This window comes from Spinacia oleracea, chromosome 1, assembly GCF_020520425.1.
Source record: "Spinacia oleracea cultivar Varoflay chromosome 1, BTI_SOV_V1, whole genome shotgun sequence".
Taxonomy (NCBI): Eukaryota; Viridiplantae; Streptophyta; class Magnoliopsida; order Caryophyllales; family Amaranthaceae; genus Spinacia; species Spinacia oleracea.
Window position 1 is genome coordinate 95,004,318 of NC_079487.1, and position 25,870 is coordinate 95,030,187.

At 35.7% G+C, this 25,870-nt stretch overlaps 2 protein-coding genes across 2 annotated transcripts; both read left to right on the forward strand.

The window, feature by feature from the left end:
- The first annotated feature begins 7,100 nt into the window (after window positions 1–7,100).
- Window positions 7,101–10,968, forward strand: LOC110800362 (GDP-L-galactose phosphorylase 1). Its single transcript, XM_022005673.2, has 5 exons — window positions 7,101–7,717; window positions 9,005–9,432; window positions 9,574–9,759; window positions 9,853–10,113; window positions 10,293–10,968. The coding sequence occupies exons 1-5, from the start codon at window positions 7,597–7,599 to the stop codon at window positions 10,629–10,631; spliced, it is 1,335 nt and encodes a 444-aa protein (XP_021861365.1). The 5' UTR covers window positions 7,101–7,596; the 3' UTR covers window positions 10,632–10,968.
- An 11,260-nt stretch (window positions 10,969–22,228) lies between these two features.
- On the forward strand, window positions 22,229–25,870 carry LOC110800367 (mitochondrial import inner membrane translocase subunit TIM14-1). The gene is made up of 3 exons (XM_022005678.2): window positions 22,229–22,398; window positions 23,983–24,155; window positions 25,287–25,870. The coding sequence occupies exons 1-3, from the start codon at window positions 22,396–22,398 to the stop codon at window positions 25,441–25,443; spliced, it is 333 nt and encodes a 110-aa protein (XP_021861370.1). The 5' UTR covers window positions 22,229–22,395; the 3' UTR covers window positions 25,444–25,870.

The following is a 25,870-nucleotide window of genomic DNA, read 5'->3' on the forward strand; positions in this document are numbered from 1 at the left end:
TAATCACCCCTTTTAATTCTTGCAAATTTGTAATATTTAACCATGTTCATGCAATTTTAGATTACGAAAATAATAAGAGGCTCGTGATACCACTGTTAGGTTATGATTCATATGACAATTCATAAATCATGCGGAAAAACCATAAAGCCAGGAAAACATATTATTTACACATAATCATTTAGCATAGTTTAGATGCATACTCTTTGTTGCGTGCCCTCCCTAGCTGCGCCCGAACCGAACAAGAACAAGTCTTTAGGACTCCAAGTGTCGTCCCTCCGTAGATAGTCCACAGCACGTCCGGATCCGCCTTAAGATTGACCAACTAGAATCTCCCTTAAGGTACTTAGAATTTTCGGCACTTTATAGGCAATTGTATGACTGAATTTTGCTCTCAAAAACTCACTTTGAATACTTGAATGCTCGATGTAAATATGTGACCCTAGGCACCTATTTATAGAGTTATGGAAAAGGATTTGGAATCCTATTAGGATACTAATTTATTTAATTATAATCCTACTAGGACTCTAATTAAATAAACTAAATCTTTTAGGATTAGATTTAATCATATGACAAATCCCGGTAGCTTTAGGATTCGAGTAGCACACAAACACACACGCACGCACAGCAGCCCACGAGGGGCGCCATGCGCGCGCGCGCAGCCCGCGAGCTCGCAGCCCACTGCCGCAAGCCCACACGCTGCCGTAGCCTTGGCGCGCGCTGGGCCTGCCTTGCGGTGGGCCTGGCGCAGCCTTGGCTGGTGCGTTTGTGGCGCGCTGGCTTGTTGGGCGATGGCCCGGCTTCGTGCTGGGCCTTCGTCTGGCAGGCCTCGTCCGATGCTAATTCGTACGATACGCTTCCGATTAATTTCCCGATTCCGGAATTCATTTCCGATACGAACAATATTCAACATTTCCGATTCCGGAATCAATTTCCGTTTCGAACAAATATTTAATATTTCCGTTTCCGGAATTATTTTCAGTTCCTTTCTATGGCCATAGTTCAAGCAGAGAAAAGGTGGGAAACCCGAAGAAGGTAGGACAGCTAAGAACGAATTACATCTTTCAAGCCCCCTTTATAGAAGAGAAAGCCAGAAGGTAATAGTTGATTGGCAGTATGAGTGTCGATTCCGATAATATTTCCGATTCTGACAATATTTCCGTTTCCGGCAATATTTCCGATTCCGGCAATATTTCCATTTCCGATAATATTTTCCGATACGTACCATGTTTCCGTTTCCGGCAACATCTACGACTTGGATAATATTTATATTTCCGATACGATCCATATTTCCGTTTCCGGCAATATCATTGTTTCCGGAGTATTCATTTCTTGCCTGTGACGATCTCAGCTCCCACTGAAACCAAGATCCGTCGATTCCGAATATCCATAGATGGAGTATTTAATGCCATTAAATACTTGATCCGTTTACGTACTATTTGTGTGACCCTACGGGTTCAGTCAAGAGTAAGCTGTGGATTAATATCATTAATTCCACTTGAACTGAAGCGGCCTCTAGCTAGGCATTCAGCTCACTTGATCTCACTGAATTATTAACTTGTTAATTAATACTGAACCGCATTTATTAGACTTAACATTGAATGCATACTTGGACCAAGGGCATTATTTCCTTCAGTCCGACGTCGGTGTCCTTCGCTCGCTCCTTGGGTTGAATTCTGTTATGCTCGGCCGGCTATGTTGTATTATGAGGGCTCTATCTTGCTTTCTTCCCAGGGGGTTCAGCAGGGTGATCCTTTGGGGCCTTTGTTGTTTGCGCTTACCTTGCATCCGCTTGTCCATCTGATCAACGAAAAATGCAATCTTGATTTCATGGCTTGGTACCTCGACGACGGTACCATTATTAGGGACACTGTTTTGGTTTCTTCTGCTTTGCAGATGATCACTACTGAGGGTCCGGCAATGGGGTTGCATTTAAATGTTGAGAAAACGGAAATCTTTTGGCCTACTCCTGATCCAAGGAGCTACGATTCCACACTTTTCCCCCCTAGTATTGCCCGCCGCAGGGATGGAGTCCAGCTTTTGGGTGGGCCAGTTAGCTTGAAGGCTGACTTTTGTAGCCGCTTGATAGAGGACAGGGTCGCTAAGACTGTGGGTTTGATGGAGGCCGTGGCTGAGCTTAATGATCCTCAATCGGAGCTCCTTCTTCTGCAGTGTTGTGAGGGAGTTAGTCGTTTGTACTTCTCTTTACGGACTTGTCCGCCGCATATGCTTGGGTCTGCTCCTATTTCCTTTGATCTCTCCGTAAGGAGGGTTCTTCAGGATATTATTGTGGATGGTGGTGCGGGCTTTGGAGATTGGAAGTGGCGGTGTGCCACTCTACCTTATCGGTTGGGTGGTTTCGGGGTCTACACCGCGCAGGATTCTACCGCATATGCTTTTCTTGCCTCGCGTGTTCAGTCTCTTGGTCTCCGGAATAGATTGATTGGGCATGGTGGTGACTCTGGTTTGGGCCTTGCTTGTGATTTAGCTTTAAATAGCTTTCGGGATTTGTGTCATTTTGATCCTCGCGATCTCTGCCGTGTGGTACCAGACCCCCGTTTATGAAAAAGTTGGCTACAGTGTACTTTGATGTGGTAGAGAAGAAGATGATGGGACAGCACAACCCGAGTTCCAGAGAAAAGGCTATACTCATTAGCAACCGAGCGGCACACTCCTTAGACTTCTTGAAAGCCCTCCCAATTGAGGGGTTAGGGAAGACGATGCACCCAAGACAATTCAGGTGTGTTTTGTGCTATCGCCTTGCGATTCCTATGTTTCCTCCTGACTTTACTTGTCCTTGCTGCTCTTAGAAAATCATAGATCGTTTCGGGGATTACGCAGTGCATTGTGGTAATGACGTTGGCCTGAAATTCCGCCATAACTTGGTTCGGGATGTGTTAGGGGATATCTGTTCACAGGCTGGGGTTGTTGTGCAGAAGGAGGTGCTTTTGGGAAATCTGTCTGAGGAAGGGAGAGATCTCCGTCCTGCAGACCTTCTTGTCTACTCTTGGGACAAAGGGGAAAATGTATGCTTAGATGTCACAGGTATCTCTCCCTTCACCGGGCCAGGAGTTGATGCTTTTTCTTCTGGGGTTGCTGTCGCTAATGTTGTTGCCAGGAAGAAGAAGAAGTATGAAGCGAAGTGCATAGGCAACGGATATGGTTTTATCGCTTTTGCTTTCTCCACCTTTGGAGAACTGGGGAGTGATGCCCTCGAGTTCATGTCTAGGGTCTCACGGGTTGCTCAGAGTAACACGGTTGCTGCTAATATTCGTTCTTTTCTTTTTCATCGTTTGTGTTTTGCTTTGAATAAGGGTGTCGGAGCCCAATTAGTGGCTAGGCTCCCATCCAACTTTGTGTAATCGCTTCTTCATAATAATAATAATAATAATAATAATAATAATAATAATAATAATAATAAGGAAATTTTGGTATTTACTACCTTTAAAATACACCACTTTTGCATTTACTACCTTATGAAATTTTTATTTTAAATTACTACCTTAAACTTCCAGATTTTTTTTATTCACTACCACTTTACAGTTTTCTCATTTTAAAATTAAGATATCTCTTTCGTTTCTTAATCGTTTAAAGTGATTCGAAGTTCATTATTTTCCTTTTTCTATAGGGATTTCATTGAGAACGTCATTTCAAAAAAAATCGTTTGATAATTCATAAATATTTTAAACTTTTAAAAATAATATTTAATTTGTTTAAACTTTTACGAAATGTTAAAAAGTAAGATCCATATGGAATCCTTACATATAAATGAGAAGAATGAGTTTTGAATCACTTAATATGATTAAGAAACGAAAGAGATATCTCAATTTTAAAATGAGAAAACTGTAAAATGGTAGTGAATACAAAAAAAATGAAACTTCAAGGTAGTAATTTAAAATAAAATTTTCATAAGGTAGTAAATACAAAAGTGGTGTATTTTTAAGGTAGTAAATACCAAAAAATCCTAATAATAATAATAATAATAATAATAATAATAATAATAATAATAATAATAATAATAATAATAATAATAATAATAATAATAATAATAATAATAATAATAATAATAATAATAATAATAATAATAATAATAAAAAATAAATAAATAATAATAATAATAATAATAATAATATTTTTAATAAATCTATGTGTATATACGTAACTGAATTGTTAACATAATTAACGTTTAAAAAGAAAAAATATACGTTTAAAAACAACATAAATCTCGTTTTAAGTCTAACATGATTAACATTTTTTTATTAAATTAGAACACGCTTTCGAATTAAATTAATAAATTATACTAAAAGCACCAATACAACGTTTAACAGAAAAAATATCTCATTTTAACCATTAACAAAATTATTATATCTCTTTTTTTAAAGAACAAATTACAGTTTCAAAATAACAGTGTTCTGGTTTTAATTCCAAAATCATTAATGAATTTATTTAAAAAATAGCTAGATTAGAACACAAGTTTAAATAAAAGAACATATTACACTTTTTAAAAGAACATAGATATAGTTTTAAGAATAACATTAACGCATTTAAATCTTTTTTTTAATTAGAACACAACTCTAGAAACAACATAGATCTGGTTTTAAGTCCAAAAAAATTAGCGTCGTTTCATCTTCTTTTCTTAATTAGAATACATGATGCGTGGGAAAAGAACAATTCATATTTACTAAAGAACATAGATCTGGTTTAAGTCCATCAAAATCATATTTTGTTCTTTTTAACATCAGTTACTTTTTTCAAGTGTCTTGTTCTTTTTCTTTGAAGTTTATAGTTGTACTCTATATTTTTATTTTTATATTTTTATTTATTATTTTCTTCTTTTAATTATTTTGTTCTTTTGTTTTATAAGGAGAGAGAAAAACGCTGAATTTGCATTTTAAAAATAACTTTCATGTTTTGCGGTTTTTTTATGTTTATTCTGTTGTTTTTCTATTTGTCTTTTTTCGTTTATTTCGTTTTATAAGGAGAGAGAAAATCGTATTTTGTTATATTAGTTACTTTTCAAGTGGTTTTTTCTTTTTTATTTTAAGTTTGTTGTTGTTCTTTTTATTTTGATTTTTTTTAGGGACAAATTATTTTTTACCACCTAAAAAAATTAAAATATTGTTTTTTACCACCTAAAAAATTAAAACTTGTATTTTACCACCTAAAAAAAATTAAAACTATTTTTTACCACCTAGATACTGAAAAAAAGATGAAATCGTTATGTGGGGCTTTCTAATTCAATTTCCCACCAATTTTATACACTTCCTTCGCGATTTTCTTTAACTCCTTCACCCTTCTCTCTTCATTTCCATTGAATTTTAATAATCTTGTGAATTGATGAGAGAAAAAATCATGTGAATTCAGAAAAATAATGAAGTACGAGAAGAGAAGGGAGTTAAATACATTATATCGTGAAAGAAGATAAAATATTAGATATAATATAGTTATTGTGCCCTCCACATAACGGTTTTATTTATTCTTTCAATTTTTAGGTGGTAAAAAATAAGTTTTAAACTTTTTAGGTGGTAAAATATAAGTTTTAGTTTTTTAGGTGGTAAAAAAACAATTTTCGATTTTTAAGGTGGTAAAAAACAATTTGTCCTTTTTTAGTCTTTTCTTTTTTTTTTCTTTTTTTTCTTTTTATTTTATATGCAGAGAGAAAAACTTTGCTTTTGTTCCTTCTTTAAATTATTTTTTTGTTCTTTTAAAATTTTTAAGTTTTTTAATAATACTACCGTTAGTTTTTTTTTTTTTGCATTCTTTCACATGATGTCCTTTTTCAAAAAGAGTTTATTTTTTATCTGTTTATCAAGAGAAATAATATGTTACATAGTTATATCTTTAATGTTCTTTACATTTTGTACCTTTTAATTTGTTCTTTACTTATAGTGTTTTTTTTAATATTATTGTAATATATCTAATGTTATTTTCAGCTTTTTGTTAATATCTAAAGTATGTTCTTTTTGTTCAACCTATAACTTTCTTTTTTATTTTTGCGTTTTGTTTTTATGTTTTTGCATTTTGATCCAAGTGTACCGTGCTCTCGAAGAAACAATGCTGGAGGCTTATAACAAAAGGGTGGTGCTCAAAACCTTCTAGGAAAACGAGCTAGTGTGGAAAATGATCATGTCCGAAGCCAGTTAAAAAGATCACTTTTTCGGTAAATGGTCAATAAAAAATAAATAAAGTAACCTTTAAGCATTTTGAGATGTGTAGGTATAATATCTATATATTAAAAGACGTCTCTACTAATTATGCGTGTTACGTATCCCCCAATAAGATTCGAACATGAGATTTATCAAATGAAAAGTTAATATCTTACCATCTTAGCCAACCATTAGATATGATCTTTATCGCACATCAATATATACTACGCATAATTTGGAACATCGAAGAATATATTATACACTAAATTTTTTACGTAATGCATATATGATATTCAAAGTAGTAACCCGGAGCATCTTCCAGGCACCGAACACTAGTTTATTCGTAAATACGGAGTACTCGGTAAGAATTTGGGTTTGGTTTCACCTAATCTATACTATATATTAAAAGGCGTCTAAAAGAAAGTATATATGCCACATGGCGCTCTGCTTATGGGTCGTTCGTTCCATGTATACCTCCAATTTAAACAATAATTCTTTTACCACTAAGCTATTCCATGTGTCATGTTATTATTGCAAAAATAAATAATATAAGTAAATGTGAATGTTATCAACGTAGTAACCCGGAGCATCGCCCGGGCCTAAAAACTACTCCCTCCGTCCCAAAATTATCTTCCTGATTTCCCTAACGAGCGTCCCAGAATTATCTTCCTGTTTCTAATTTTGGCTACTAAGGTCCCCACTTTCTCATGTACTATGTTAATTAAAATTGAATTGAAAACCCCACCCATGTACTATATTCCGCTTTTTTCATATACTATATTCTCTTTCACATGTACTTTATTCTATTTTTCCATACAACTCAATCATCATTTGTACTTTATTCCTTTTTTATGTACTATATTCCACTTTTCTTAAAATTCGTATTTTTGGTCAAACAGGAAGATAATTATGGGAAGGAGTTTGGTCAAAATAAGTGTATTCTTCAAACACAACACCAAGAAAGTTTAGGAAACTTTTGGTGGAACACCAATAACTTAGGAACTCTCAATATCTGCAATCTTTCCTTGATTGTGTCGATTCCATGAAGAACACCCAAACTACCACCTTTAATTGAAAGGAGTAAGAGAGAGAAAGTTGGAGTCTTTTCCTTTCAACAGACGATAAACTGGAAAACAAAATTCAATCACGGCTTTTCTTGTGATCAACGGCCAAACAACCCCCAAATCCCAGCAAAAAACCCACCTCAGAAACAACAATTTTAATCGATTGAGAAGATTGGGTGTTGATCAATTGAGAACCCCTTCTCCTCACGGAGGCAGGGGTGCTCTGCCTTCTGACGGCGGTTGCCCTTCCGATCTCCTCTATCTTGCGTGTGGTGGCCTCTATGAAACTTACCCTTTTCTTATTTTGTGTTTAATTTTATTGGGTATTTCTTAGATTTTGCTAATTTTGTAGATTTCTTGAGAAATTTTGGGGTTTGGGAAGCAGAAAAATGGGGGGTTTTGATAGGACTCTCACTATTAAGAGGGTTCCCACGGTGGTTTCTAATTACCAGGAAGATGGTGAACAGCTTGGATGTGGGCGCAATTGTCTTGGAAAATGCTGCTTGCTTGGTATGAATTAATTTCGGTGCTATCAGTTTTTTTATTTTTGATGAGTTTATTTATGAATTTTGCATGATTTGGGTGGTTTTGTTGGTAATTTGTGATAATCAGTGTTGTTGATTTCCAGTTAAGTGAATTGTGATAATTTGATCTTTTGATCAAACAGGAGATGCATTTTGTTGAAATGTTGGCTGTTTTGCTTCTGATCATGACAATTGTGTCAATTTGTGTGATCATTTACTTCATGTTGAATTCTGTTGCATTTGTAGGAAGTGCAATTTTTGGATTGTGCTTAGTTTTATAACTTTTTTCAACCATCGTGTTTAGGATAGTAATCATACTGATTAGGTCTGATTAACTTATTATTGAAACGGCATGTATTAATTTTTATATACGAAGTATGTGTTTTGTCTGGTTTGGATTAAATCATGGAAGCTTGTTTAAGTTTGTGTTGTTAAGGGTATTTCTGTTGGTGGCTCCTTTTGTTTTGTATGTTACCACTTACAAGTTACAACTCTTATATCAGCTTGCTCACTGTCTTACGCTGGTTAATTATTGTCCTCCCTATTCATTCGAATCATATATTTTCTTGCGAAACTCGGGAGCAATTTCTTAAGAGATAAAAATCAAGTTACTACTCGTATATGAGTATATGCAATAGTTCAGTAATTGTTTTCGGTGAAAGGCATGAGAATGACATGCCTGTATCATCAGTTGCTTGCATTTAACAAAAGATGAGGTTCAAGAACGTGTAGCTCTATATATGACTATATGAGAGTTGATGACTATATGAGAGTTGATGGTAGTGTCTAGCAGCTAGACTCTAGCTAGTCTCTCTACTTAAGTAACAAAGATGCTAGGACTTGTGGATTACTAGGAAAGTAGGGACCTTCGGGTTCACTGCCATGTCACTGGATTTATTGTAATGAACTAGCCTAATGGGAAGGGTTAATTTAGGTATTGCTTAATCAGTTTGTTAAGGGTAGCTTGAAGAGGAAGATAGTTGGTTGGTTAGAGGGAAAAGAGACTCACAAATGTTATAAATAAGGGAGTGTAGGCAAAGAGAAAGACGTCCAGAATATCAAAGTGTTAGTTTAGCTTTGTTTAGCATTTGGGAGTGAGACAAGTCAAATCAATTGTTCTATTTTCCAGAAGCCGTTCTTGTTTTGTTAATTTTTCAATGATTCTGTCTAGTTAATCGTAGCTAGTAACGTTTATTTCCTGCCTTAGCTTACTAGATATACTACCCTTTGTTCTCTATCTACTCAAACTCCATTTGTTGGTTGTTGATTTCAGTGTCAAAGCTTCCTTTATATGCATACAAGAAAGAAGATGGAGTTATGAATGAAGATAGCATGGCCTATTCAGTGGATCAAGGTCCTCCTATTTCCTTTCTTCGTGATCTATTGCTGGGACAGTGGGAGGACAGGATGAGGAAGGGGTTGTTCAGATATGATGTGACCCAATGTGAAACCAAAGTTATTCCTGGAATATATGGATTTATTGCCCAGCTAAATGAGGGACGTCACCTGAAGAAACGGCCCACTGAGTTCCGGGTTGATCAGGTGCTTCAATCATTCGATGTTAATAAGTTCAATTTCACCAAGGTTGGCCAAGAAGAAGCACTTTTCAGGTTTGAACCTAGTAACGATAACATGACGCATTATTTTCCAAGTGCGCCTGTTACGTCGGAATCGGAGTCACCGAACATTGTTGCTATAAATGTAAGTTCATTTGTATTATTCAGCTTTACTTTTCCTGCTTGTTGTGTCCCTTGACATAAAATCTACCTTTATTCAGGCACACTTAGATGGTTCAACTAGAACTTTATAGTTTGTCTCATGGGAATTTGGTTTGATTGTCAGGTGAGCCCAATAGAGTATGGACATGTTCTTTTGATTCCTCGTATATTCGACTGCTTGCCTCAGATGATTGACCGTGTAAGCTTCTTGGCTGCTCTTCATTTTGCAAAAGAAGCAGCTGACCCCTACTTTAGAGTTGGCTATAATAGTTTAGGTGCATTTGCTACAATTAATCACCTGCACTTTCAGGTAACTTATTAAATAATCCATTTCTGAGTACATTCAGGTTAACAATTTGACTTGTTATTGAGGGATATATTCTTTTTTGTTAACAAATGACAGGCTTATTACTTGCAAGTACCTTTCCCAGCTGAGAAAGCACCAACTCGAGTGATATCGGAAGCAAAAGTTATCCCATGTAATGGAGTTGTGATATCTCAACTTTTGAAATATCCTGTTCGAGGGCTTGTCTTTGAGGGTGGTAACACCATTGAAGATTTATCCGATACTGTTGCTAGTTCTTGCATTCGCCTTCAAAGTACCAATATCCCATTCAACATTCTCATCTCTGGCTGTGGGAAAAGGGTCTTCTTGTTCCCTCAGGTATCTTTTTCTTTTTTAAAAAGTCTAGGATGTTGTAATATATGAACTTATATCCTGAAACCTTTTTCTAACAATGTTTTTGTATTGAACTTGTGATTCACTCAAGGGTAAGATGCTAATGGTTTATGCATATAGATAGAGGAAAGTGACTAAATTTTTATTATTATTTTGAATCGCAGTGCTATGCGGAGAAACAAGCTCTTGGACAAGTGAGCTCAGAAGTGTTAGACACACAAGTGAACCCAGCAGTGTGGGAGATTAGTGGACACATGGTGCTAAAGAGGAGAGAAGATTTCGACAAGGCATCAGAGGAGTATGCATGGAGGCTTCTGGCTGAGGTATCTCTTTCAGAGGAGAGGTTCAATGAGGTGAAGGCGGTAGTATTAGAAGCTTCGGGGTTAAAAGAGATTCTTACCCATAGGACTAGCATCAAAGAAGAGGAAGGGAATGAAGAGTCTTTCCATGAGACTTATGAATCAGCTAAACTGCTGCTGAAAGATTGTATAGTTTTGCAGTGAAGTGAGCGTATCTAGTGCGCAGCTGCATCAGCTGCTGATGCAGCTCATTAGGTATTGCCTGCCTTCACTGTGCTAAATTCTGTGCTCTGGTGACATTTAAAGAAGTTAGTCTACGTGTTAGGCCACACTGGATGTTAGTTTCTGTATAATAAATCAGGAAAAGCTAGTAAACTCCTCTAAACCTGGATCTCCGGAAGCTCTGTCTGAGAACTGAGAAGCAAATCTATGTTGTCTGTTGTCTGTTGTCTGTTGTCTGTTGTCTGTACATAAAATATGTACATTGTCAAAATAATTTAACATCATCTGTTGTGGACATTTAGAACTTTCTTTTCTGCCATCTTGTTGTTGATGTCTGGTTAACCATGCTTCCTTATCAATGGTCTTGAGCCCTTGGCCGGTGTGCTCTTGAAACTAGTGGAAAATAAATTACACCGGCCTTAGACCATTTCTGTATGTTCAGCGCTGACTTTTCGATGGTTTTGACCATACTAGGCTTGGTTTACCAGCAACTCTGCAGTACAAATCTTCATGTATGATGTATCCCTTGTTGAATACGGAGCACGAGTCATAAACACCTTCATACACAGACAAAGTTGTCAAGACGAAAGGGTTTTCAGTTTTTTTCTTGGCTTTGGAACTGATCTCAACTTGAATTGCCCTTTATTGAATACATTTAAAAGTCCAGTCGATCTGAGAAAATTCTAAGTTGTAGAAGTTGTCTTCACTTTTAATTGTTTTATAAATTTTTATATAAGGCGGTCTTACACAAAAAATTATTTTGATGTTATATAAATTAGTAAGATTAACATCAGCTAATAGGAATCCCCGTACCATGTGTGAATAAGTGCTCCAACTAGTTTTGGTTAGCAACAAAAGTGCAACTAGTTTTGGTTAGCAACAAAAGTGCAACCGGAATCATGGGGCCACAATTAGAAGGTTTTCTTCGACTTTTTTTTTCCTCGGGGAATTTTAGCTGAATGACAAATTCCACTGACATCTTCTCCATAAACAACAAATTCCTCTGGCAATTACTTTGAATAAGTTATACAGTGTGTGTAACATGTTCTTTCCCCGAGTTAAGCCTACAGTTGGGGATTCAATTTTACAAAAAATCACCTATCAGGATCTCAAAGTTTTTTTTCACAGATTGGGACCTCATCTCCATCTTTCCGATCAAAGTTAACCATTATAGATAAAGAAAGATAAGTCATTGAGTTAAGAAATAATTAATTCCGTCTACTTCCATCGCAGTTGGCATCACCACCTTAGTTCTCCTTCCTTTCCTAATATATAATTGACCCAAAATTGCTAGGTAACTAATACATAGAATCATATATGATAGATTTAACAGAAAAACACAACAAAGAGCTGGAAAATTTGAAAACCAAGAACCCAAAATTCAAATGGTAGGGGTAAAACGATGAAGAAATTACCGGCCAATTGTTCATTCCAAAGCATAAAGTCTACTCTCTCTAATTACCATGTCCAAGAAACCAAAATCACAGGAACCACTTTCTTTGATAATGAAAACCCAAAAAATTAAGAACCCGTGGCCATTTTTGCTAAACTTCTCTCTTCTAGCACCACCAATTGATTTCGAACCGTGTCCAATTTACAAGTCAAAATCTTGCATGCAAGGATCAAATTGTTGAAAAACCAAAAATAGATCGAGGAGTTTAGTGCTTTATTGATCTAAATTAGTCATCAATTTACCACTATGAGGCATTATTTTTTTCAATTGATTTGGGGAAGCCTTTTTATTTTTAACAAGATAGAGAGGAGAAAGAAGAGAAGAAAGAATGTGCATTGTGATCGATTGTTGCGTTTCAGTGTTAAATTGAGTAAACTGTACTGAAGGTCCCTAAACTTTGTCAAAAGGAGCAGTTAGGTCCCTCAAGTTTCAAAAGGAGCATTTAGGTCCCTCAAAATGGATGGAAAATGCTGCTTTTTGTTTTCCGTCACTAACGTCCGTTAAAATGCATTTAATAATATTAAAAATTATTAAAATAAAAGGAGAATTAATATACACGTAGATTAATGATTGAAAACAGATGATTTTGATGAAAATAAGCGTTTTCCAATCACTTAGCCTTTTCAACTTACTTTTTCAATGTGTACACGTGGAAACCCTTCCAACTTCCCTCGTTTTTTCTGGTTCCTTCCTAATAATGTTTTGGCGGTAATTTTTTACTGTTCCCAACCCTATTTCCCCCCTTTTCACTTCCTATTTATATGGTCCCCCCCCCCCCTTTTCACTCTCAGTTATCTTTTTGTCATTTACTCACTCAAACACTTAAGAGAATTAGAAGTTATTACTCTGAGTTTTCTGCAAAAAAATGGGTTCTTGCGTATCAAACAAAAGCTCTGCTGATTCCAAGTGGGAAGCTCTCACCAGGAAGAGAACAAGAATATCCAGATGGGACGAAGGTATTTTCATTCAATTTGTCGGTTTTTTCAATAAATGTTTGCAGTTGAGCCATGATAAATTAGGGCTTTTTTGTTAAGTAACTTTTTCCCAAAATTGGTGCATGCATTATCTTGATTGTGGTGTTTTATATGTTAATTTAAACAATCGTGGGCTGATTTCGCATAATTTATCAATTGAAGTTGGAATTAGGGTTTCGTCCGTTTTTACTTTCCAATATTTAATTCGAATTGATGCTTGCATGTTCTTGAAAATGGTGTTTAATATGTTAAATTATACAATTGTTGCCTAACTTGGAATTAATTTAAACTAGATTTTGTAGTAATTAGGGTTTCACTTACTGTTTTTGATTCACTTAAATAAAAAACAGAGTTTGATTAATTCGAATTGATGCTTGCATTTTCTTGAAAATGGTGTTTCTTTAAACTATTGTTTCTTAATTTAGAAGTATTTTAATCTAGATTTCGTATAATAATTAGGGTTTACTTACTGTTTTATTGACTTTGGCCGTTACTTTGACTTTAGGAGCCCATGCTTTAAGGGAGGCACACCCCCTTTGCCATCATCAAGACATTCTAATCACCCAGATCTTCCCCAGGCTGGACTGGGAGGGGCAGTCTGCTGTGCAGAGTGTGTGCAAGCAGTGGCGTCGGTGGGCCAAGCTGCGATACCGCCTCCCATACCACTACCCTCAAGGATGCTACCGTGCATGGCTGCGTGAGTGGGTCATCATGGACATCATTGACAATGATGGTCGTGACTTCCACGCCTGGTTGGACAAGGACATGACCGTCTACTTTGACGGCTTCCCCCTCCTTTTCAAGGAAGAGGAGGAGTAGCTGGTGGTGGAGGCCATGCAGGGTGGGTGGTGGTGGCGCTGGTGGTGGCCCCTCTTTTGTCAAGCTTTTGTTGATCCAGCTTGTTTATAGCTTTTTTTATTTTTAATTTTCAAGGACAATTACATTACTACTGTCATTGCAATGTTGGTTTTTGTGGAAGGTGACAAATGTTGGTTTTTGGTATTTGTCACTGCTATGACAGTAGTTTATACTTAACCGTAGGCTTCTCCCTCAATAGTGGATTGAGGTTGTAATGTAAGGGTTGAAGCCTACCCTTTTGTAAATTCAAATGGAATGATCATGATGAATGAATGAAGATAACTGTTTCCTTTTGTTATCTCTTGTGTTGTTATTCAAGCTTTCATTTGGTTTGATTTCTTAAAGTTTTGTTCTTTTAATTGATATTGTTTTAACTTTGATCAGATGATGTTGATGATTTGACTTTGAACCCTTGCATATATGTGCATCATGGTGGTGAATGGGTTGTGCAAGGTGATATGGTTTATAGTGGGGGGAGGGTGGATGTCTTTGATTACATCCATGAGAATGCAGATGGCAAATATGTTAAGGAATTAGTGGATAGTTTAGGTTATAATGATATAGAAAAAGTACATTTCTGGGACCCTAGGAAAGAATTCAAGAATGGGGTTAGGTTTTTAGGTTTTGATAGTAGTACTTGTGACCCTTTCTTAGCTTTACTCTTTGAATACAAAAGCATTCATATATACATTGAACATAAAATCAAACCCACCTACAACTTTAACCTAAACAGGAGTGCAGGAGGGGGAGGAGGGAGAGGTAACTTCCTTGAGTTGTTGAATACTGATGTGGTTGACTTAAATTCTGATTATGTGGAACCACCTTTTACAGTACTCCCACCCAAACAAACTGAAACTCAACCTGAAACTCAACCTGAACCTCATATTCAACCTCAAAATGTGCCACAACCTGAAATTGATTATGATTCAGAGGGTACAGATGAAGATGATGATGAGTTAGCCACTGCTAGGTCTAAGATATCTGATGATATGAGAAGGGAAAAGGCTTATTTTGAGGAGTTAGTAATGCTGAAAAAACTAGCAGAAAGTAAAGTAGAAGGTGGTCTGAATTTGGGGGATGACTTTGATGGATACAGTGACTTAGACAGCCCTAGTGAGTCAGAAGATGAGGATGATGTTGGTTACTTAGTTGCACCACAACACCATAAGAGGGGGAGAGGGAAACAGAAGCAAAACGACACTGAAACTGAAGAGAGGGAAGCCACTTTTTATGTTGGGCAACAGTTTGAGAATCCAAAGACATTTAGGAAAGCAATCATAGATTATTCAATTGATAAAGGAAGAAACATTCCATTTTCTAAAAATGATTCCACTAGGGTTTGTGCAGAGTGTGAGCACAAAGATAAAGGTTGTAAATGGAGAATTTGGGCTTCATGGGAGAGAGGAAGAAGGTCATTTACAGTGAAAACATTTGTCAGTGAGCACACTTGTGGTAGGACACCTATCATTAAGAAGATGACTTCACATTGGATTGCAGAACACTACCAGAATCTGTTTAAGGTTAACCCTTACATGAGAGTGCAAGATATTCAGGAAACCATTTGGTTAGAAAAGGGTATAAGGGTGAGCAAAGACAAGGCTGCCAGGGCTAGGAGAAGGGGTCAAGCACTCATTGTTGGTGAATACAAAGAGCAGTATGCATTACTCCCAAGGTATGCAGCTGAGATACTAAGAAGCAATCCAGGGAACACAGTGAAGTTGAAGTTGGATGCAAATGTGTTTGACAGACTGTATTTTTATTTTGAGGCACTTAGGAAAGGGTTCTTGGCAGGATGCAGACCTTTCATATCACTTGATGGATGTTTCTTAAAGGGACCATTTGGGGGTCAATTGTTAGTAGCAGTAGGGAGGGATGGAAACAATCAAATGTTCCCTTTGGCTTGGGCTGTTTGTGAGGTTGAGAGCACTGACACATGGAGTTGGTTTCTAGAACTTCTAGCTACTGATTTAGGCACTAGTGAAGGAGCAGGGTACACTTTCATGTCTGACCAACAAAAGGGTTTACTTGCTGCTGTGTCAAATGTGTTTCCACAAGCTGAAAGTAGGGTGTGTGCAAGGCATGTGTACTGTAACTTTAGGGGAGTGTTTGGAGGTGGTTTAGAGTACAGAAAACAATTTTGGACTATTGCAAAAAGCAACACAGTAAATCACTTCAATGAAAACATTAAAGTAATGAGGGGTATTTCACATGAAGCTGCTGAAGACCTACTGAAAAGGAACTACAAGAAATGGTGTAGGGCATTTTACACTCCATTATCTTGTTGTGACAGTGTAGACAACAACATGAGTGAGGTGTTTAATGCATACATCTTGAGTGCAAGGCACAAGCCTATTATTACCATGTTGGAAGATATCAGAGAGGGTTTGATGGAAAGACTGCATAAGAAAAGAGATTTCATTGGGAAAAAGGAGATAATGTTGTGTCCTAGGATCCAAATTCAGTTAGAGAAACACAAAATTTGGGCTAGGGGTTGGAATGCATACTGGGATGGTGGGTTTTGCTATGGAGTAAGAGAAGGTGCAACACAGGTTAAGTATGTGGTGGATCTGAACCAACATACTTGCAGTTGCAATGCATGGCAGGTGAGTGGGATTCCATGCAAACATGCAATTGTTGCTATATGGAATAAAGTAGACCACCCAGAACAATATGTCAATGCATATTTCTGCAAACAGACCTACATGAAGGCATATGAATTTTTGTTAGAGCCTTTAAATGGTCATCAAGAGTGGCCTACTTCTGATAGCATTGTTGTGGCTCCAAAGGTGAAAAAGGTCAATGGAAGACCTAAAACAAAGAGGAGATATGGTGTTGGAGAGGTAACTGCATCTGGTAAGCTGAAGAGAACATGTTGTTCTATGAAATGCAGCTTATGTGGTGTGATAGGCCACAACAAAAGGGGTTGCAAGAATGCCCCTAAGCAACAACAACACAGCAACAATCATGCTACTGCAGAGCAGACCACACCACAGCAACAACACCCAAGAACCAGTTCAGCTATACCAATGCACAATAGGGGTGTGGGTATTTATACCTACCCAAATGGGTATCAAAGAATAGCTACTGTAAGTCATTCAATATACTCAAATTCTTTCTTACATGTTACTTTACTGTACTGAAGCCAACTTGTTCCTAATTTGTTTTAATTAATGCAGCCTATATCACAACACTTCCCCACACCACAGAGGCAAAGACCTCCTGCAGCTTTCTATTCTGATCATGGGGGTGAGCAAACCATCTACTCCTTCCCTGCACATGACTTCCCATTGTCACAGACTCAACCAAGTCAAGGACACACAATATCAAGCCAAGCATTGCAGGATCTTGCAATGGCTAGAAGATTAGAAAAAAGACCATGAGGTTAGATTTTATTGAATTTAAAGTCTTCATTACATTTCATTAGTGCAGATCATTACATTTTACCTACCCACTTAACCCACTTAACTTAAAACAAACCAGATAAAAAAAAACAGAACCACTAGGATTACAACCCACACTTCACATTTCACACTAATAGGTCTTCTCATCTTGCTCATCACATAGTCTGCCTCCCTCTTCCTTGCATAATTGTTAGCTTCACTAAGTTTTGTCCTAAAACTATCAACTTCAGCAGCAAGGCTTTGTTTATCTTGCATTAACCCTAGTATGACAATTGTTTGCCAAGTTGTTGGTTCTTGTTCATCAATCCATCTAAAAAAAATGCAACCCCTTCTGTTTGTTTCAACATCATAATCTGGACAAGCAATGAACCTCCTTCCAGGATTTTCTTTTGTCCATGCCTTTTGAATGGATACTGTGAATCCACAGTAGCACCTCTTAGGGTGTTCATTATCACCATTGTTGAACAAAGAGATAGCCCTGTTCATCATTCTGCAAATAAATTACGTTTTAATAATTTATTCCTAAATATGTTTAATTATTGTTAAAATAAGCTAACTTAAGATTTACAAAAAAATGGCAGAAAAATACCTTTTTATGTTGAGAAGAGTCAGCTATGGTGGATCAACAGAGAAAAAACACAGAGCAGAAGATGGAGAAGAAAGAATTTTTTTTTTAAGTGTTTTGTTGTTGTTTTGATGTGCATGGAATGTTAAATACTCTGTTTTTTGAGAGCCTCAACGGCTATATTTTTGTAAAAAGCTAACTGAAATGAATTTCCCTTTATTTAATTATTGGTAAATGGTAAATGTAACTGTTTTTTTGTCGTTTAGTGCCTTTTATTTAGTTTCCTTTTAATTTAAATGCATTTTAACGGACGTTAGTGACGGAAAACAAAAAGCAGCGGATTCCATCCAAACGCAGGGACCTAAATGATCCTTTTGAAACTTGAGGGACCTAACTGCTCCTTTTGGCAAAGTTTAGGGACCTGCAGATCTATTTACTCGTGTTAAATTGGTCGGAGATGATGGTTGAAGAGGAGGAGGTGGTGAAGGAGCAATAATTGGTTTATACACCCGGGTACACAGTGCTCATGCTCATTGTACACCCCGTATCTCTAACTAACAAAATGCATATAAAAAAAATCACTCCAAAGGTCGATTGAACATAAGGTATAATTGTGTAGAACACGGATAAAATATAGTCAGTTTTAACAAAAAAAATAAAATATTGGTTAGCCCCCAAATCTAGGAGTCGGTTTAATGATGCTTTTTAAAAAAAAAAAAAAATCACGATTTAATTTACCCTTTCTAAAATATTTTTCTTTCTCCAAAAATTTCACACTCTCTTACTCAATTGTAGGATTGATTTTTTTTTTTTTTACTAATACCAAAGAACATGTAGATGAATACCAAAGAACATGTAGAGGAATAATAAAGAACCTGTAGAGGAATATTAAAGAACACATAGAGATATACTAAAGAACGTGTAGAGGAATATTAATTGTAGGATATATTTTTTACTAATACCAAAGAATATGTAGATGAATACCGAAAAACATGTAGAGGAATATTAAAGAACATGTGGAGAAATCAACTTGGATAGATATCTAGAGCCGCTTCTCCCCTCTCTCCCTTTTTTCTCTCTCTTTTTAGGGTTTACAAAAATTAGGGTTTTCTAGGGCGGAAATAGCCAATTTTCTTCGGAAATTTGGTTATTTCCGCCCCTTCTCTTTCAATTTCGTTGTGTTTTTGCGTTAGCTCTCAATAAAACTACATAGTTTCAGTGTGGTAAGTACCCCTATGGTGGGTTTGATTGTTTCGGTGTAGTAAGTACCCCTGTGGTGGGTTTGTTTTTAGTTAAGTTTTGTGTGTTTAGTTTAGTTCAGGTTGTTTCTTTGGTAAAGATTTATGCGGGATCGAAGAGGATGTCAATCTTTCGACTACAATCAGACGGAAATCATATTTGTCACGGCTACAACAGATCTATAGACCCCCTCGTCAATGAAGGTTGTAAATCACAGCGATATAAAAGAGGGTATACAGAATGTTTGATATACTACGATCCTAGCTATGGTGAAAGGAAGTTTTTATTTGATTCGATTGTTATGTATTTGTTAGATTTATATCTTTATGTAGATGTCGTATGACTTTTATCAATGAATTAATTTGTTTATCAAAAAAAATAAAAAATCAACTTGGATAGATAAAAAAATATCGGAATTGACGATCCGTATCACCGCGAAATTCTGAATTCGCCACTAACGTTATACCAATTTTTTAAACCAAACTACAAATACAAATTCAATGAATATTTTTACTCTCACACTTTAATTTGAAACCAGTTACAATAATTACCCACTCTTTTTTTTAAAAGGGAACAATAATTATCCACTTAGATTTGTAAAAATCAATTAGATAATTTTTTACAAAGCATCGAATCCGCCAAATATGAAAAATAATCTCTTCCTACTTTCATGGTAATTTGATACTGTATTTGCCAATATACACACATATCTAAAAGTTTTTTGTTTTTTTTAATTAATTAAAATGTAAATATTGCTTAAAACTACGTCGTTTTGAATGGGGTGCACAATGAGCACTGTGCACCCGGGTGTATAATCCAATTCGCGGGTGAAGGAGGAGGATGTGACAGTGAGAGAGGAGGACGAGTTAAGGGAAGACAAACATTGAAAAATTATGTTTTTCTTTAATTTCTTAAATTTTGACAAGTAATTTATTTTTTTTGTAAAAATATAAAAAATTATTTGAAGGGACCTCTAATTTTAGCTCCGGTGAGTTAAACATGGATTACTAAATTATGTCCTGTGCATGCACGAATATTTTAAAATTATTGTTTGACCATATTTTTTATAGAATATTTATTCTCTTAAACATAATGCATAATTAATAAATCTTGAACATATTCATATTCAATCATCTGATGTGAAACTTTACGTATTACATATTTTATATGCATAACTAGTGTGTGGCCCGGGCGATGCCCCGATCACTACATTGAATAGTTAAAATTTTAGATTTTTCTTGAGCTCAATATTTGACGAAATGCATGTATACCTTAAAGTGAAAAACATCAATTAAGTTTGTCAACTACACAGACACACTACGTCATTTATCATGCCAAGTAATTTTCAATTAGATCATCTTACAATTGTATAATTTGTTTTCTAATGGAACTAAGTGCTTCAAATTAATAACACCAAATTAGATATAAGCAGCCATGCAAGGTATTTCTATAGTTGATGCTTATGAGATTCATGACATCATGTTTCTTCATAGTTGTCCTAATTATTTATTTTTATTTACTCAAAATATTCCATAGAAAATTAAAAATCAAATAAAAGTTTAGTTGGTTTAGACTTCATGTTAACATTTATTTATAAATTAATGTGAAAAATAAACCACAATTGGTGGTTGGTTAAGATGGTAATGGGAATTATCATTCAGACATGAGGTCTACAGTTCGAACCTCGTTGTATTGATTTTTGGTTATCCATGACATGACATACCACTTGGTGAGTGAATGATGTGGCGCAAAGGGAAGAGTACTACGTGACACATAGACGTTTTTCAAAACTCCTTTTAATATATTAGTATAGATATGTTAATTTGATCAAAATATTGACTAAATGTATTTTTTTATTATTGATATACAAATTTGACAGAAATATTTCAATATAATGTTAAGCAAGTTATTATGTGGTATTTATTATTGTCTTATTTAGTAAGCCAATATTTTGTTTCCATACATAAATCATTTATAAAAACTATTAAAAACTAAATAAATTAGATATATTTTAGGAAATAGGCTTTTGGCGGGAAAAAATTGCACTAGGAAGTGACATGTGTCATTCCTGGTGTCTCTTTTAGTATATAGTAATAGAAGTGAATGGATTCATAACCTTAGGTCCTAATTGATGACTGGAAATAAGTGAGGTCCTGATTAGTAATTTTTGACAAAAGTGAGACCCAATTATAGGGGTTAACTCTTCTTTCCTCATACATTACTCCACTTCCTGCTCTACATCCTCAGGAAATACATTATTAGAAGAATTTTATTTCCAAAGACATTCTGACAAACTTCTTACGGCTATAACAGATTTATAAGCCACACCATTGAAAAATGTGACGCCGTAAAACCTAGTGAACGAAAGAGGACTCAGGTAGTACTGTAGTAGTCGACACATTATTATACAAACTACGTGATGACAGTCAAGTACAAAATAAGTGTCAGACAGTCTAATTACGTACTCGACTACGGAATAGTTGAATTCTCAATAATGTTAGCAAAAATAATAATAAAATAAACAAATTGATGTACTCCAGACATCAATACCCTCTGCCTCTTCATGTGCTATTGCCCCATTCAACATATATCATACATGTCTTAAATTTTCGCCACATGACTAATCAATAGCTTAAGAGTATTATCATAATGACTAATGACCATAAGAAAACACGAGACACTGATGTGTCACTAAAACTCCCTTCTTAGAAGGAAAACCTAATACTTGTAATTAATTTTTAGTTTAGTGCACAAAATAAATTATGGTTAATATTTTTATTTTTAATTTAAAGGAAAATTATGGTTAATATTTTTGTGGTCAATTGAAAGTCTGGTATATTTTTAAAAAAATACAAATACCAAATAAAATCCATACATTTAATTGAGCTCTTCAAACCATGTCCGGATATCCGGATATCGGGATATCCGAACTATTTGTATTGGGAAATAACATTGGACTGGGTCGGATTTCCGGTTTTGCCAGCCCAACGAAAAGTTTAGGTTATTGACTTGTTGGACACGATATCAGTACCAAGGGGTTTGGGAGGATTCTGCGGGTATATGGACATGTCACATGACCCAGAAAGAGATTTCTGAAGGGTTTTCGATAATTGGCCATCAAAGTGTTTTCATTGAACTTTCTAGCACATACTCGAAACTTCACGAGTAATCACGACGGAAACAAAGAACATCATTTCAAGCCAACTCTGAAGACAAATCCAAAGCTGAATTTCTTTGTCATAAAATCGTCATAAAAATGGTCAGTTGCCCCTCTTCATTCACCCCTTCTTTTGGTTTTAATATTGTTCTTGTTTTTCTCACACTTTGAATTGTTCTCAATTTTTATGAATTATGATTGATAATTTTGCAAATGCTTGCTTAATTGTTGTGATATTGCATTAAAGTTATGAAAATTTCGTGAATTCAACTTCTGTAGAAGATTTGTGGCTGTTTTGGGTAAATTTTAACCTTTTGTTGCTTCGTTAAATCGGGTTTTTGTCTAAGATGTTTTTAATTTTATTTGGGGGAGATTAGGGTTTGAGTGATTTATTTTTTTATAATTACAGAAAATATTGAACGGGTCTATTTTTATTTTCTTGTTTTGGATATATCTGCTAGGGAATAAATCAGTGGTTTCTTTAGAGGATCCAATCGGTGTTAATTTGATCTGTTTTTTGCCAAATGATGAATTTCCCTTCCCATTATGTATTAAATTCGGATTAATGAGTTGTTTGTCTGCAATTCATGTGTAGTTTCATGAGAAAATTATGTGATTGCAATTTTGGTATTATGAATAATAAGCTAAATCTATAAACTGGGGATTTCTTGTTGAACTGGTTCAAATTTGAGGTGAATTGTGAGCTTCTGCTCAATAGCATCAAGCAGACAAGCACAATCTCCGCCTCACCACTACCATAAGGTAGTGAGGGGTGTGCCACATTCGGCTTGGGCATCCTTCTGTAAGGGTGGCTTGGTGGGAACTGTAAGGGTGGCTTGGTGGGAACTGTAAGGGTGGCTTGGTGGGGGATACGGACATCAGTGGGTTATGGACTCAGATTGGCCTTTGAATGTCCCACATATGTTGATACAACTATACCAGTCTATAACCAATCCCTAAAAATACGTGGGAGAGAAAGAGAGAGAGGGCATGTCTTCTGTAAGGCAATAGAGGTAGTTGGCTTGTACGAATGCAGCGGCTTTTTTTCCATTTTAATTCATCTTTTGGAGCAACCCTGTGCTTGTTTTGAGTAGCCGAGTACATTTTGAGGTGATTGGTTCATTGTAAAGAAACCAAAAACTTTGATCTCGAAGTATATATTGCATGAAGTGCTTTTGGATAAAGTTGTTTATTGTTGGTACTTGATCACATATTGTTATCAGTCTATGATTGCGAAACATCTTTGTGTTAAATTTCTTATCTTGTGATGCAAATGATAATTTTTACTTGAAAACCATGTCGACGAAATAGAGTGTTGATTATATTGTATAAGTGATCCTAAAATATAACAGTTTTCATTGCTAGATGGAATTAAGGATTGTTTTGATCTATAATCTAGTTATATCAGTTTTCACATGTAATGTTTCCCTTTTTCGTTCTTTAGTTATGTCATTAGCATTTTGATTCAAAATTTTACCCTCATATGTGAAGAGTCCAAGGATGCACCAAATTTGCTGTATTTTATGTATGTTTTTATGTTTGAACAGTTTAAAGATACTTGCATTGTAATGTGGACCTTTCCTGCATTTGATTGTTTGTGATTTGAATTTATCATCCCGGTGAAGAACTCGTATTATGACATGTGAACTTTGAAACTTGGAATTAAATATTTAAATTATCATCCAGGCAACACCATTATTTGCTGGGATTACTGTTGCTGCTGCTGCTCTTGCTGGTAGATATGGAATACAAGCTTGGCAAGCATTCAAGGCACGTCCGCCTAGACCTAAAAAGTTTTTTGTAGGTGGCTTCCAACCCAAGATGACCAAGAGGGAAGCGGCTCTTATCCTTGGCGTAAGGTAGTTATCAGTTGTATGATAACTTCTCAATTCTTGTGCATTTGAAGGTTTGCTGGTATTAGCCAAGAAGTTTCTCTATATCATAAATTCATGACCAAGCAAACATCCTAATGTCTGTGCACGGCTAATTACCTGGAGAACTAGTATAAGTTAAAAATTAACTACTAAAGAGTAAAGACAAAAAGGTACCTGTAAGATAGGTTATTACGGAGTATAAAAGTTGTCATAAAAGGTGAACTAACCTAAAATGAAGGGCAGAACCAGAGTAATAAATTGATTTGAAGCTATCCAGTAGAGCTCAATTCAAGCTTTTTTATCTCTTGAATCTAGCAATGTCATTGTTTCACTTCATTTTACTGAATTCTCACGACATAGTGAATTATATTTCGTTAGTTCTCATCATGTTGATCTGGAAGCAATTTTTATCAGTGTAGAAAATACTACTACTTTCATGTGATTATTTTTTCTGTCCTTGTTAATGTTAAGCCTTTTTTTGGTCAAATTCTTCTTTTACTTTAGGCAGGAAACGGTTTCTTATATTTGAACTTGAGCTTACCTACCGGACTTGTGTTCGCAGTCTCACAGAGACTATGGGTAGCTCAAATTTCCAATGTCCCTTCTTAAGTTCTACGTGACTCAAGTTATTTAACTTCTGGCCTAGAAATTTGTTTATCGTAGCATTTGTTGGTATTTTCTAGGTAACTGGACATATGTCCCATATTGCGGTAAGTACCTTGAATACTGCCATTTCTTTTACTTTATAGCTTTTGCCACTTAGCCGGGTTCAAAGAAGGTTAATGATCGCTTAGTTCAATTCCAAAGTGTTTCTTTTACTCTGTAATTTATTCACTTATTTGACCTTCTCTTCCCCCTTTCAATATCTTGTTATCTGTGTGTGTTCGATATCTATTATCTATAGTCTCTCATACATTCGAAGTATATGTTACCAAATATTTCAAATTTTGAAATGCAATGAATAATTGAAATGACCCTCAGCTTATTTCTTACTCGGTATTCATTTTATAAGGCTTTTTGTTCTGTTGTAGTTTGGCTGTTGTCATGTTTATCTTTTTCATTCTTTCTCTCCAAGTGTTAGTATTCAACATATTTGTATGAACCTTAAAATGGCAGGGAGAGTGCGGTTGCAGAGAAGGTGAAGGAAGCTCATAGAAGGGTAATGATTGCAAACCATCCGGATGCAGGTGGAAGCCATTATCTTGCCTCTAAAATCAATGAAGCTAAGGACATGATGGTCGGGAAGCCCAAAGACAGCGGCTCTGCCTTCTAATGCCATTTTATGTTGACCCTCGGATATAAGATTATTGTCTGTTCCTCTTCACCGAAACCATGGCTAAATGCCTACCCCTGTATGTTTAAAGTGAACCAAGGAACTCAGATGCCCTTCTCTTTAGATAAGGAAAGGTGATTGAGCATACACAGGTTGCAGTTGGCTGCAATTTTAGAACGTGTACACTATTTGACTGGTATAAGACAACACCAAAGCTATTGGATTTAAATGACACTGTTTTCTTGTCATGTTACTGTTATTTTAAGCTATTTGGAATATAAGCCTTAGGGAATTTTAACTTGTACTCCCGAGGTTTCCACGAACGTAGCATGTAAATAAAGCCAACGTTTGAGAAGTTTGAATACTCTTCGTACTTACTTTATGCTGTTTTAAATTATCAATAAAATTATATACTTGGTATTCCATA

Excerpts from the sequence above, each read along its gene's own strand:
- LOC110800362 (XM_022005673.2), top strand. The coding sequence starts at position 7,597 with ATGGGGGGTTTTGATAGGACTCTCACTATTAAGAGGGTTCCCACGGTG. Across the intron at positions 9,760-9,852 it reads TTAATCACCTGCACTTTCAG|GCTTATTACTTGCAAGTACC; the intron begins GTAACTTATTAA and ends AACAAATGACAG. Across the intron at positions 10,114-10,292 it reads GGGTCTTCTTGTTCCCTCAG|TGCTATGCGGAGAAACAAGC; the intron begins GTATCTTTTTCT and ends TTTGAATCGCAG.
- LOC110800367 (XM_022005678.2), top strand. Across the intron at positions 24,156-25,286 it reads GCTCTTATCCTTGGCGTAAG|GGAGAGTGCGGTTGCAGAGA; the intron begins GTAGTTATCAGT and ends TTAAAATGGCAG.